The sequence below is a fragment of the Tyto alba genome, unplaced genomic scaffold (assembly GCF_018691265.1).
Source record: "Tyto alba isolate M040663 unplaced genomic scaffold, T.alba_DEE_v4.0 Super-Scaffold_2, whole genome shotgun sequence".
NCBI classification, from domain to species: domain Eukaryota; kingdom Metazoa; phylum Chordata; class Aves; order Strigiformes; family Tytonidae; genus Tyto; species Tyto alba.
The window spans coordinates 1,989,428-2,004,462 of NW_024881282.1; the positions used below are offsets into that span (position 1 = coordinate 1,989,428).

A 15,035-nucleotide genomic window follows, 5' to 3' on the forward strand; every position below is an offset into this window, starting at 1 on the left:
ATTCAGAGCACCCATTAAATTAAGCAAACCCGGGGAACTCCGAGAAGAATATGAAAGCCAGCTAAGGAAGGTACAGTATTCTGTGTAATTGTGTTTTTTCTTCCAGAATAACTTGGATTTCCTGTGGGAATGCCATCCTACCTATAGGGAAACTTGCAGGGCTTTTTATTCCTGCTCTGTAACACAGGTCATTTATTCCCTTTATGCTGTTCAGCCTGTTCAGGAAGATATTGGCAGTAATTGAGCATGTAGAAGCCAGATTTTGCTGTCTTGGGCTGCCTTCCAGCACATGGAAATGTACCTTCCTTGGTGGACCTCGAGCAACTTTTTGGTTGTACGGGGTTAATCAGAGCATCCGTATTTGTGGATGTAGTTCCATAAAGGCTTTTTCAGCATAAGGCATCTCCTGCAGTAACATCCCTCTCAGAAACAATCTATTCCAAACTAGAGCTTTCTGTCTATTTTTAGGCAAGGAAAAAATGTCAGTTAAAGACAAAAAAATGAGGAGGGAAGAAAAGCGTTTCAGCTGTTTTGGAGTTAAAGTCTGGGAAAATATTTTTTACATTTAAAAAGGGATTTTTTTCTTAACTAAATCATTGAAATATCTCCAGTGGCTAGTCATTTATGGAAGTTGGCTGCTTCTTAAGTGAGAAACATTACTGCGAAAGCAATGGCTGCTGCAGCTGAGTGGATAATGATTTCCATTGCAACCCCTCTCGTGAGAGTCGCCTATAACTTGCCAAAACATTCGCGTTTCTACTCGTAGCTCCTGCTTTTGCCATCCCTTCCTCTGCCGGGACCTGCTGAAACAACGTGGACTCTGCCCCGCCACTGGTGTCTCTGTCAATAGATTTAATCGCTGTCCCGGGGCCTTGATCTCTGTGATGGTGTTTGTCTTTGAGATGGGTCCAACCTGTCGCTGATTGGTTTACCTGCTGGGGAAAGGGAACAGGGGGGCTTTTCATTGTTGAATTTTCTTTGGGATTTCACTTGAAGCTCTCCACAACTTTAAAAAGGGCTGGGAAGCTGATGTTTAGTTAGAAAAATAGCCTTGTCCACTGAGTGATGCAAAGTAGGGAAATACTCTTTAGTTCATATTTAAGGTAAATAACTCCTGTGGGAAATGCATATATGTGAGGAGACAAATTTAAAAAATGTGGAAGGGTCTTCTCTCCTGCTTCTCTGTGTGTGGAATTAGCAGTGACAGTGATGGGCAGTGTCACTACAGCTTATTAGGATAACTTTGGCTGACTCTGATCTTTCATTAACCGATCATAAGAAATGCAAACTCTTCTGTGGTCCAGGTGACTTTCACTAAGTAGGCAAGCATGTTTTGTGCGTAAAGTCTTGTGAGTTGCGGCATTTTTAGCAACAGTGAGGCCTTTTGTTGAGGAACAGTTGGTTTAGGCAGCAGCATAAGACTTAAGTACACAGAAATCTATATAAAAAATCTCTCTCTAAAAATTCTCTATAAAAATCTAGTTTATTAATTAACTTAAACGTGCTTCAGTGTATTTGGCAAATTAATTTTTTTTCACTGTAACCTTCAGGATGAATATACTTAGGGTATCTTTGACTTAAAGAAGAAATAAAGTTAGGTATTAACTGTAAGCCTTGCTAGGGTTTTATAAATATCTCTGTAATAGTGAGTGGGAGACTTTCCATGATGATGTTGGAGCTAGCTCATCACTGATCCTCCAGAGTTGTTGCTTGATGTCTTCAAACCAGCTGCCAGGCCAGAATTTCCTGGGTGTCCAGAGGAGCAGGAACCACCTGAGCTCATTGAGGCGGGATCTTAGCTCTGCAGTTCTTCCAGCTGCCTCCAGACTGATGCACATCTGGATCTTCTGGAAGGATTAAACCATCCCGTGGTCCATAAAACTTCTGTAGGAGCATTGCATCCGTGCAGGACAAAGGGAGAAATTTGTCACCGCTTGTTAATCCTGATCACTTCGTTATCAACTTTAAATATTATATCTAAAGTTCAAGCAAGCACATTTGAAGCATAGTCAGTCTGCAGCTGAAGAAGTTTTTGCATCTACTGCTTGACTTCAGCAAAAAGATACTACGTGCAGCCCAGTGCCAACACTTCTCACTTCCCCACCAGTCAAAAGGAAATACTTTAACATATTTCTGGTGTTTTGGGCATGTTTTTGTCTCATTTCTATTCAGCCTGCTGCCTTCCCCTTTTTGCTCACTGGCAGATGGGAAATAGGTTTCTTTCCTCTGCCAGCTTAAACTCACTTTTTATGAACCTCGTCTGAAAGAGCTGGCATGAGGGGGGAGATTCTCTGAATCATCATCTAAGAGGAAAGGGCAATGTAATTTTGCTGACAAAATGGCAACTGATGATGCACTCACGCTTTTTCCTTATTTCAGGCAAAACTGTGACTGTTGCCACTTAGTGAGAGTTTCTTGGTGTCTCTGAACTTCTGAATTAGGCAAGAGGGGATGAGAACTCGGGTTTGGGAATCAAAACTTGTGTATAACTGGGCTTCCCTCTCTGTCTCGAGGCAAGAGGTTCCATCTCAGCTTCCCTGACCGTGAGATGGGGGTAACCCGTGCTGGCTTTCCTCCTGAGGAAGGGAGAGGAGCCTTCAAAAGCTTTCACATCTCCCAGATGTGAGTTGTTTTATAAATCCTAGCTCTTGACCTGCTTCCCAGCCTTTTGCAGTTGAAAACAAACTAGTTACCATAATTATGTACTGAAGAATTTTTTATTTGAAGTGGATAATCTCGCAGTGTAATTTTCTCGACTGGCTTTCAGAGTGAGATGAAATGTTTGCTGTCAGTGCAGGATAGCAAGATTTTTTTTTCCTCTTTTACACAGTGCACTTGGTGCCCTTGTATTTTATCTTCTTCCAAAGGAGGATATCTGTGCACTAAAAAGCTAACTCATCCTGTTAAACTGTCTTTCTGTCACAAGCAGCCTATTGCTTGTAATCACACGCAATCAGGAGGGAAACTCCTACCTGAGGCATGTGCTGACATGCAGCTTTCCAGCAGCATGGGTAGACAGAGCAGGCTCGGGGAGTGAGCAAGCAAACCCAGACAGTTTATGGAGCGGAGAAGGTACCAAACGTGAGTTTACCAAACTTTTGGAAAGAAATGTGAGTATCAAGAATGATGTTCCTGAAGTGGTCATTTCTTGAGCAATTCTTGAGCAAAAAAAAATTAGTGTTTGCTTGTACAGCATTTTGTCCTGCGGGTCCAATATCCAAAAGGGCTACAGACAGTTTAAAATGTGTTTTCTGAGAACCGTGCTGCTAATAGCAGCTGATGGTCCCACATCCAGTATTTCTAAGATGCTTCTCAGATAATGTAAGATCCTTCTCCCAGGGTAGATGTTTCACATCAGCTTGTTTCAGTTTCTAGTTCTCACGTCCCAGCACAGAATTGCCACATTTGTAAGTAGATTCTCTGGGAGATAATTTACATTAGTCTACTTAAAATTATTTTTTTTTTAGTTCGTACAGATTTTATCATTAGAGTTTGCTTTTGTTTGCAACCTGAATTTTGGACCTAAATTATTTTTTATATCCCGTTAATTAGGATTAGCAGCTTTTTTCACTGTTGTTGCTTTTTTCACTGTTCACTGTTGGCAGTGACCTCACGTTAACCATGCCGTGGGTTTGCCCAAAGTCCTTAAATATTCCTGTATGTTGTTAGATACATTTGTGGCTTTAGATTTGGGAATTGAGTATAATTTTGTAAGTTAGTCAAAAAAGTAAACATTTCCATATAGCTTTCTTCCATGTGAGAAATACGGAAGGCACACAAGTGTTGGGTAGTATTTTTCAGCTGGCCAAAAAAAGTAATCTTTATGATAAATCTGGATGTGAATTTGTTTTTCAGATACTTAAAAAAGACTCCTTAAGGTGGAGAAATATTGTTCCTGAAACGTACAGCAGACTATTCATCCTGTCTGCATCATGTGGACATAATTTATATTAGTCAGACACAGGGTTGTAGTTATTGCTTGAGATTATTAATAGATCAGGAATTTAAAGATACATCTTAAAACAACTCTAAACAGGAATTCAAACCAGTCTTTGAAAACATTTGCTGAACGCCCACAATCAGCCAAACAGTGGGTTTTTTCCTGGTTTCTACCTTCTCTCCTCCTACCTCTCTCTTCCTTGTCTCTGGGGGTTTGGATTCAGTAGGATTTAGGAGTCTGAAAGTCATGATGTGCTTTTCATGTAACGCTTCATGAACTCTGTTTTCTTTGTCATCCACATGCCCATGCTTTTTTTTCCCCCCCCTGGCTTCAGCAGGGAAAAAAATACCATATATTTTTGGAAGAATGAGGAGTTGGTGCAGTGTCACCCACTGCCTTTATGTGCAATGCTGTAGGGTCAGTGCTCAAGCTGCCTGCGGATGCCTTGAGCTTTACTGGAGGGCACTGGGTTCCACAGCACTGCTCTCCTGGGAGGCAAGGAGGAGATTGCGGTGGGGTGAGAAGGTAGGAGGGAACCTAACAGGGCAGCTTCTTAAGTATCTGAGATGCCTACACTCAAATGGGAGGAATAAACAGAAGTATTTGAATTCCTAGTGCTTAGCCATAGCTGTGATTCATCAGCGTGATGGAGATCTGTCAATCAAAGGGCAGGCTTGTTGTCCCAGGCGAGGATGCGCAGAGGTGGGGTGCAGGAAGAAGGAAGAACCTGGTATATATACACATATATGGAGACTACTCATGGCTGTGTCAACCTGAAGTTGAGGAAGAGGTGACCGACAAGCTGAGTAAGGAGTGAGAAGGGAGCTGGGTGATGTTATCCTGGGCCAGGACAATCAGACGGTGTTAACTGAAGTACGTACTGCAGAGCCTGTTCATCGGGAAGAGGTGGTGGGAAGGAAGAGAAAAGGGGGGTTGGTTTTGAGTTGCAAGTTGGCAGAAAAGAGGTCCAGGAAGAAATGGGGAGTTTGATTCCTTAGGCAAAGGTGAGCAAAATAATGCAGCAGGACATGCAACCCATCAGAGCCGTGGATCGTGCTGGGGATAATCCTTCAGTTCGGGAAGAAAATCTCTGCAGGGAGAGCCTGGCTGACAGGGGCTTGTGGACACAAAAGTTGACCGTGGTTGGTTAGAAGGAATCACTAAGTGATGGATTGTGCTTTTCAGAGGGAAGGAAGGAAAATGTTTGCACTTCTCTCTTATTACCGGACTTCCATAAGCTGAAGAATGGGTAGGGGATCTTCTAGGAAGATATGGGGACTGGCAGTTCATGGAAGAGGCACGCTTTAGAAGGCACAGCAAAAATGCCTCAGGCACAGAAAAAGGGTGGGAAACACAACAGGACGCAGCTGGGGCTGCCCTGGCAGTGCAGTAGGATTTCTTGTGCAGCCTTCAGGTTTGTGAAAGGCAGTAGCACAGCACGTGTGGATAAAATAATGTTGCATCGGAGTCATTTTGATTTGCTGGGATAGTAAAAAGTAGCAAGAAAGCATCCAAGAATGCATCAGAATTAGAGAAAAACAGGGAAATACAGGGGAAGTATTCCTCAGAGGAGGTGATACCAAAAAGGCTGAAAGTGCCCCCTTTGGATCAAACTTTTTAAATTGCAGGAATGGATTAAAAAGGCAAGGGGACTTCAATAAGAGGTTAACTACGCGGAGCAGAGTAGGAAGCCAGGAGGAAAAACCAAGTCGGTCCAGCGTGAAGCGCAGGCAGCGGCTGTTCGCTGTGCAGCGGGCAGGATCCCCTGGGGTCGGGTACCTTGTGCCCTAGACCCTGGAATCACTTGCACTTCTCACCTGCATTTGCATTTCAGCTGATAAACTGAGATCAGTCTTGGGCCTCCAGTTGGCCATCGGAGCGTTAGGTAATCTCTCTGGGTCTACTCCATCCCAACGCATCAATGAAAAAACAGGATTTCGTACAGGGTGTGGTTTCAACATGGGAATTGCTGTATCGAGCCAGTTTTAATTTAGGTGATGCTGTCTGTATGTCTGGCAAGTGATGTGTACTGTGTTGCAGGCCATTTGAAGACTAAAATTGAAGTGTCATGTCTTGCATGAAACTACTGTTTTGCACATTTTTATTTGTAGCATGATTGTCTACAAGTAGACAAGAGCTTTTGTCTCTCTATTTTAGAAAATAGTGTGGCAGAGAAGTCTCTGTCAAACCCTGGACCTAACAGTGCCTTTGCTGTTTTGCAAAGACAATATCCATGATATCTGTGTAGAGTGCCTGAACATGAAAGCATTGTAGAAAAAAAACAATCTTTACATTATTGCAAGAGAGAGGCAGTGGCTCTACTCTAGAGTAGAGAAACAAAGACACAAAATTAAATGATGCGTCCAGACTCCTGGAAAATCACTTGTTGGCAACCAGGTGTAGGACTTAAAACATTTTAATTATGCTGTCTCTTTTGTCATTATTTCCAGCTGAGAGAAGAAAAACTGCAAGAAGAAAAAGCTTCTGAGGATCTGATGCACAAGTTCATTTTAGATGACGTGGATGTAGGAAAAAGGAAAATGGAAGAACAGCAGAAAAAAGATGAAGCTTTAGTGCTTAAAGTGAACCAAGAGTGTGTAAGTCAGCTTGCACTTCTCTTTCCTATCCACATCATAGACACTGACTGGTAGGTGAAATGCTGCTAAGACTCAGTCCTGGAACAAGAACAAGGCTTTTTTAAGACCTTGACTAGCTGAGTATCTCCTGTTCCTGCCTGTTGAAACTGGGAGCTTTCATCCTTTGACATAGGGAGGTTTCCAGGATTAGTTGACTGACTTTGTTCTAGCCCTTGAAGACTACGAGGTAACAGATTATAAAGGCCCATGTTAATGAGAACTGTCTTCTAGGGCTTGTTATGACTACAGATGTTCTTCTAGAAGTTTCTCTCCCCCCTTTTACCCACTTTACTCATGACTGAAGGTGCAGCTCTTCCAAATGTATCAGTTAAATCTGTAGAGGTAACTGCTCTGCTTTGTGTATCCTCAGTCTTCAGGCATATGTGCATTTCCCTGAATGTTTCTCCATGAATCTCCTACAGCGTAGGTGTACGATACTGTAGTCCAGCAGATTCTTCATGCTGAGTTTTGCCTATTTCTCATTTCAGTTGTGAGACTCCACAAGAAATGCTCTTAAGATTTAAAGACTGCTGGGCTGATATGTGGGTACTGAATATAACGTCCTGTTGTACCTTTCTTATAGGATTTTCTCATATTTCCTTGATCAATAAATTAACTTCCTTCAATGACTGACAGATACACATAGGAGCTGTGTGTTTATCTTTGCATTATTGGGGACAGCCTCTGAGCTGTTCCAGCTCCAACGAAGAGAGCGGCACGAGTGTGTGTATCTGCTGGCAGGTCACAGTCTTGGTTTATGTCCTCTAGGTGTAATCAGAACGGGGGCTTTTGGAATCTTTAATATCTTTGCAAGAAAGAGATTTATTTTCCAAGTGATTCTTTTTGTTGTACGTGTCAGCTAACTCTTCCTTGATTGACTTCAGTTTCCTGAGCGTCTCTCGGATTCAGAGAATGAAGAACCATTCCAGGGCAAGCAAACGCATCGGTCGGCTTTTGTTTCCAAAACCAGTGCCTACTCCTTTGCTTTCCTTACAGGGTAAGATGCTGAGACTTGATTCAAGCTGATTAACGTTCATTAGAGATGTAAATCTCATGTTCTTTGGACTGTTATTCTAAACATGCCTGAGATGCTTTGAATTTAATTAAAATGGTTGTTCCAATCCAAAATAAGTAATATTTTTTCTGGAATTTTAGAACAGACTCATTGGTAGAATATAGAGTCTGTCTGATTGCCTCCTACCTGTTATAAAATCCTGGGGGTTAACAAAGTTAGTGTTGATCCCATGTAGCAGAAAAATTGTTGCCTGTAGATCTACATGGCAGAAATCATTGAAATACAAAATTCTGTGTGATGAACTCAAGAGTGCTGGATCCTTCTCCAGCACAGCTACTAAGAGATTGCATCGGCCCCAAAGAGCTTATCAGTGAAAGCTGTTGCATGATGCAGTGGAAGCGGCTGAGTAACTAAGTGTGTTTTCATATGAGAAGCACAGAGGTTTCCATAGCATCGTCATTAGCTCTGACCTCAATTAATTATAAGCCGTAGGTGGAGGTGTCAGTGTGTTTAGCGCGGAGCCCTTGAACGCAGACCAGGACTCTGCAGCAGATCCAAGATTTCTGGATCCCTTTACCCCCAGGGCGTAGGAGGCATCTCTTGCTGCCAAGGCTGATGCCTCCCCCGCAGGCAGCTGCTGCCGGGCTGGTTGTTCCTCAGGTCGTGAACAATCTCCTGTTTTCACCCATCTGCTTTCCAGGAACTTAACCGCCAAGGTGGAAAGGAGTCGGAGCTGCAACGACACCATTCAGGAGAGATCAAAGAGCAGGCAGAGATCAGCCCCGGCCAACAAAACAAAGGTACTGGTTGCGCCTGGAAACGTCGGGTTCCTATATGTGAACGTTCTTATCTGAGGTTACACAGCGCCGGTATAATCTGGAGATATAAAATACTGTGTTTGTGGTGCTGCTGGTGCTGCGTTATCGCCATGAGGCCAATCACTTCCTTGCAGCTCACAATAAAAACCTGCTAGGTTAGAAATTACTAAGCGGAAAAGTAGACAGCTTACAGAGTTGTTTGTTAGCACTGGAGGATATTTGGAAGTCGGAAGGGTACTTATCATCCTTTTGTGTTGTAATTAATTTTCTTTTCAAGGCTGAATGCCCAGCCAATTAAAGAAAAATCTTTTGTAAGTTTAGAAAAAAAAAAAATCCTCTCTTTCTCTCCTGTTTCTTCCAAAGCTGTTTAAACAGAGCAAAACTCATTGCTCTCCTGATGTTAGGATACTTCCTTTTGCACTTCCGCGCCATGGGAAGAGCTGGCCTGCTCTTGCTTCCCCTCACATCCAGCAGCTCAAACGAACCAACCATATCTGTCACCCCCTGCAACAGGCCTGACTTTTCAGTGCACCACACTGCTTCAAAATAAGCAGTGACCATGAAGCACCACTGCAAATCTGACCCAGGGGTTTTTCAGGCTCTTGCAGCAGTAATCGCTGGGTACCTTCCGCTCACTGGACACCACCTTTGCAAATGCCTTTTCTCGCGCCGTGCCGGGCAGCACCACTGACCCCTCTGGCCCTGTCAGCAGAAGCAAATTTTGCACGCTCGCTTTCGTACTGATCTCTGTCTCTGTGCTTCTGCTGTGCTTTCCTGGCCCGTGGGATCCTGGTGGCTGGCAGCAGTGGCAGAAATCACGAGAGCTCTGAGTTTTCAGCGTGGAAAATAGTTCCACCGGGGCCGCTTGCTAGGACGTTCCACCTCCTCATGCTGACACCCCTCCTTCCTGGGCTCAGTTTCATCCCAGCTGGAGAAGGGGAGGGTTCAATTCCAGAGACCCCCATAAGGAACAAAAGCCTCTGCAATCTTTCGGAAGATCAGTTTGTTTGGGGGACGTTGCTTGGAAAATGGTAAAAACCCCACTGGACACACTAAGTTGACCCCAGTGTTCACCATCTCTGAGGTTATGAACATGGACCGTGGTCCAGTTGCCAGGAGCTGGACTGAGCTCAAAGCAAGGGTCTATAACTGACCTTCCCTCCCAGGACCTTGGTCTTTCAAAGCACATGGCTTATGGACTTGACCAATTAAGAGTTGCACCACGAGGGTGTTCCACAATCTTATTTTGACCCCAAAATAAGGTAGTAGAAACAACTCTCAGGCTAATCAAGACAAGGCTATTGTTGTTCAAACTAGCTGCTGGATAAAGTAATTTCATCTTAGAGCTAAGAATAATACCATTTGCAGTTGTGTACATGCAGCTTTTATTTCGGATTTATTTGTGACTGGATTCTGTCGCATTCCAAATGTAGCATCATTAGGAGATGGTCTTGGGGATGACAAGAAGCATTGTGCTTTAGAGGCTGCCTCGGGCGGTGTCCTGCGTGGTGGCCGCTCTGCGGTCTGGGACCACTCATCAAGGTTGTTCCACCAGTCTGCCATAGGCACATACACACCTTCTCACAACGTTTTGCAGCACAGTGTGTTAAACTTGGGCCAAGTATTTATTCTTTCTCTCCTACAGCTTGGTAGGGAGCTAAAAAAACTTTGGAGATCATTTATTTCCCTTGAAGAGTGTGGCTTCCTTCAGCCAGGGTGGTGACAGTGCTTCTTGGCTTCTTGGCTTGCCTTGCTTCAAGCATTTTGCCATCGGAGTGGTTGCCACCCGTGTCCAGAACAGGTCTTAGGTTGAAATAAATTTGAGACCCAGCTCATGCTGGACTCCTGGTGTTCTCTGCTTATGTTAAAAGGTGCCGTGACCGGCAGAAGCTGCCACGGCTGTTGCAGAGAGCTCTCCAGCTGGTCTGCTGCAGGTCCCGAGGGTGGTAGCCTCACGTTCTTCTGTTCTCCTCTCACACGCTTGCCCGTATTCTTCTCAATGACAAACTTTTTGAGCTGTGGTGCCTTGCCTTGCAGGTGCCACCCGTCACCAGCACGTCAACACCGCTGGTCGGAGTTTTGTCGTCTACTCAAAACAACCGCTGCCTCTCCGCCCCAGACCTGACGGCAGAGAAGCGCCTGGTTCTCAACCCCGTTTCATCCCTCTCGGCCCTGCACAAGCCGGAGCGATCCATCAGCCCCGAGAGCAACGACAGCATCTCGGAGGAGCTCAACCACTTCAAGCCTATCGTCTGCTCCCCGTGTACTCCTCCAAAGAGGCTTCCTGATGGCAGAGTCCTGAGCCCTCTCATTATCAAATCCACACCGAGAAACCTGAACCGGAGCCTGCAGAAGCCGACCACCTACGAGGCCAGTCCTAGAATACTAAAAAAATGGGAGCAGATATTTCAGGAGCGCCAGATCAAAAAGACTCTCTCTAAAGCAACCCTCACGTCCTTGGCTTCGGAGCCCGGGGAAGACGTTGTAGTTCCTGACATCACCAACTCCAGCACGTGCACTAAAGAGCAGCCGCAAGTGCAGGATGACCACCTCCCACCTGAGACAACAGGAGACCCTCGCCCCGAGCTGGATTTCTTCCCTTCCATCAGTGAAACGAAGCTGGGAAGAGGGAGTGAGAAAAACAGAGATTCACAAGCCTTAACAACAGACGACAGTGAACCAGATGCGAGATCAAATGTCACCTCCCTAAACACACGAGTGTCCGAAGTCCCTGACCTAAAAGTGAACGCATTCATGGACAAATCCTGTCTTAGTCTCGGCCCAAAAATGCTGAGCAGAAGACTCATGGGTGTCAGCGCGTCGCTGCCTGACAACAGCACGCTAGGAGTCCCCGTCAAACCATCGGGAAAAAAGCAGCTGAAATACCTGAACAACAGCGAATTGATCAACGTGCAGAACAGCACCTGCAATTCTGTTGAGAACATCATCGGGGAACAGCCCCCGTCGCTGAGACGGGGCCGGAAGAGACGCTGCAAAACAAAGCACTTGGAGCACAACGGCTCTGTCAAAAGACTGAGGCACGCGGCAGGGGAGGTGGGCTTGCCTCCGGAGGATCGCTTGGTACGGGAGATGGAGCAGAAGCTCCAGCAAGAGGAGGAGGACAGGAGGTTGGCCCTGCATCTGCAGCGGATTTTCGACAGCGAGAATAGGACAGTGGATAGACGGAAAGTCAGAGTCGACCGGTATCTGCTGCGGTCAAAGAGCACTCTGGGTGCTAAGTAGCACTGGTGGACGATGTTGCCTTTCTAGAGGACGATGAGGTTTATCAGATTATCTTATAGGAAAACTATTTTTTGTCATACTTCCACCCACGGCAATTGTTTTTTTCGTTTTGGTGGTAAGACATTTGTAGGTCCAGTTCAGAGAGAAGCCAGAGTCCTTTCAGATTAAGAAAAAAAAAAAAGAGAGAATAATCAAAAAAAATCCTCCAGCCGTTCTGGTCCGTTGGTCCAAAGGAAGTGTCCGTCATCCCTGTGAATACACTGCAACACCTCTACACGAGTCGGTGACATTTGGGGTCCCCAGCTAGGAGGGTTGTGTGAGCAGCACCTGGGGTAGGGGATAAGGACCTCGGCCGTTCCTTGCCTTGTTGTTTCAGTACTCCAAGAGAAATCAGAGCTCTCCTCGCGGAGAGGGAAGTAGGGTTTTTCTGTCCTGGAAACAGGCTTCTCCTCTCTGCCTGCCCCGTTTTCTCCTTTACGGTGCAGCCGGCTGGGGTGGTCAGACTGTTACTGATGTCAGCGTGTTTGAATGACCTGACTTGAGGGCTGTTGGGGAGGGAGGCTGAGCTGCATTTCTGCTAGGAAACACCAAACAGAACCACCCGTAGTACGTATAAATGAATATATCTCACTGTCTGCACTGGCAGTACAGATCATAGGTTATACTTCATTAAGTAGAAAGCCAAATGCAGTGAAGACAGACATAAATTAAGGATTTTTACTAAAAAGCCATACAGGAACTCATACAGTCGTGTTAGTGAGAGAGCAGAGAGCTCGGGGAGAGCAGCTGGGAGCAAATGCAGCTTTTCTCTCGGTCCCTGCCTCTTCCGAGGGAAGAGAGTTTCATGTTCTTCCCACAAACATTGAAATCTAGAAAGGGAAACGCCAGCCAGGTGATTTTGGGAAGGATGTTCTCCTTGCTGACACGTACCCTGCAGGATCTTGCTCAGTTAAGAGATCTCTCAGCACACCTAAGACCTGTCCTTACGCGTCCGAGAGCGGCCCGAGGAGGCATCCCGAGGTATCTGACGCATCCCGGTGGGTTGGCGGCGGAGCTGGGACGGGAGCCCAGCCCTCCCGCGCTCAGGGTGATGCAAGCCCGCCCTGCCCCTGCTCCGAGCTAGCCGTCTTCAGGTTCAAACCACTGAGGAAGCTCAGGTGAGCGACACACTAAAAATTTCCACTTAAAAAGCATGAAGTTGGGCACGACAGCCTGGACCAGAGCTAGCTCGGAGCCGGGGTTTTGGTGGAGCGCGTGTTGTCTACCCAGATGTGGCCTTAGTGGCAGCCCGCCCTCCGGGCCCTTGGTGTTTCTAATCCTCTTCTCCATCATCCATTAACAGCACAAGAATTTCATCGATTATTTCCAGTAATCAGGCTCAAAAAACATCAGCTCGACTTGATACTTGAAAGCTGCCTTGCAGAGTATTCACTGGGGACCCTCGGTGCCTGCAGGGACCTTCGACTGGGGGGGGTTAACGATCTTGCTGACCCGTGTGCCAGAGGACGAGCGGTATTGTCAGGGTGTAACAGTCCTGGGGCAAACTTACCGTGACCCACGGCGTGAAGGGAGGCTGGCCAGTGCATTCAAACAGATGGGTCTGATCTAAGAGAATGGCCATTGCCTGATTTTCTCCATCTAAAAAAAAGGTTGATTTTCTCCCTCCCATCTTAAATGGTTAAAAAAAGAAAAACGGGAATTGGTTTTCTTTTTCTCTCCCGGCATACTTGCATAACTGCAAGGACCCTGGCGCTTTTTTCCTAATTGAACTGGATTTTTTTTTTAAAAAAAGAAATCTTATATTTTAATGGATAAAATTTATATATTTTAAATACTATATTTCAACAGATTGACACTTTCGTTTTGAGAAATCTTATAGCAATGATTCCGTAATATATATATATCTCTATCTCTGTATCTCCTTAACACACAAACTACTGGATATTTAAAGTCGTACCTAAGGCTGGCTAGACCTGGCCTGCCTGCTGCGGCTGTGGGCGATGGCTTTCCCTGCCCTCTCCCGTGCCGCAGCCTCGATAGGTGCTGATTGAAGCAGGCACTTTTGACCCAAATCAAATCCTACCCAGCTGTGAATTGGAAGGAAATTCAGTAATTAAGAGCCTTGACCAGACCTAGGAGAGCAGCGCAGAGAGAAGTAGCAGTGGCCTGGCTCTGCCCTGTGCCATGAAATAAGGCCGGAAGGGAAACCCACAGTTTTTACTCAGAATTCATGCCATTTTTTCCCAATATTTGGAGCTAAAGCATGCGCTTCTCAAGTGCTTCTAGATTTCTAATTATTTTCACAGGCGCCCTTCTCCCTGCGCCTTCCCCACGGTTAATTCCTTGAGCCCGAATCACCCTTCCCTAAACAGTTTCCTGCTTTATCGAGGCGCTCGTGTAGGTTTCACCCAGGCTTGGGCTGCTGCATGCTCTCTGAGCAAGCCACCACCACAAAAAACTAGATTTACATGCTGAATGTATCCTCTCTTCCCCTCTCTTAAAATCGATTTCGCAGTCCAACGCACCAGGCCAGTGTCTTAAATGTCTTCTTTTTAAAAGGTTACATAAATATTTAGTTTTTTGTGTGTTAATTTCCTCTTTCTAAATCGGAGCTGGGCAGAAGTGCGGGAGGCAATGCCCGAGCTGGAGCTTGGCCCCAGCCAGAAAAAAAAAAACAAAACAAAACAAAACAAAACAAAAACCTTAACGGGAACCTTCGCATCCCTCCAGCTTCTCAAACCTCACCTTCACTGGGCCCCGGCTCCCTCAGCATCACACACGGCCCGTTGCATCCGCATCGAAGGAGCCCTTGGGACGGGGCGTCGCGATCGTCTCGTGGAAGGGCTGCGGTCGCGGTGAAGCATCGGGGCAGGCTCCATCTTTTCTCACCAGGTCGTGCGCCCGCAGGCTTTTAGTCTGGTGAAGCTGCCGGCTGCGTTTCTACCTTCGCTCCTCCATCTCGTCGCTGAAGGACCGAGGAGAACGCCGGCCGTTTGCCAGCCGGCTTGCCTAGACCCTCTCGCCTTCTTCCTGAGCTAGCGAGAGCGCGACTGCCCTCGGCTGGAATCCACCCGAGGCGGTGTCGGGTTCGAGACTTGAGGCGATGCGAAGCTAGGATGAATGTTTTATTAATTTAACACTCTGTAAGTTTGTGTAAGCTCGCACAAAAAAAAAAAAAAAAAAAAATGTATATAATTACACTTAAAAGAGCAGGAATTCCCAGCCTCTACCCTCGAAAGGTCAGGTATGACGCTACCTTTGCCACAGATAATGCCAGCTGAAAGTCAAATACCTCTTGCTGAACGGTGGATGCAGCACAAGATCTGCAGAGGCCCTAAGATGAAACCAAGTATTTATTTACACTTATACAAAAGTCATTTCTA

At 45.8% G+C, this 15,035-nt stretch overlaps 1 protein-coding gene across 1 annotated transcript in view; it reads left to right on the top strand.

The window, feature by feature from the left end:
- Positions 1-15,035, top strand: part of RNF169 (ring finger protein 169) — a 16,430-nt gene continuing 1,395 nt past the window's right edge. The window contains exons 1-5 of the mRNA XM_032998439.2: positions 1-70; positions 6,391-6,537; positions 7,461-7,573; positions 8,292-8,391; positions 10,447-14,795. Of these exons, the coding sequence (XP_032854330.2) occupies positions 6,436-6,537; positions 7,461-7,573; positions 8,292-8,391; positions 10,447-11,652 (1,521 nt within the window). The 5' untranslated portion in view covers positions 1-70; positions 6,391-6,435 and the 3' untranslated portion in view covers positions 11,653-14,795. The remainder of the gene's footprint in view (positions 71-6,390; positions 6,538-7,460; positions 7,574-8,291; positions 8,392-10,446; positions 14,796-15,035) is intronic.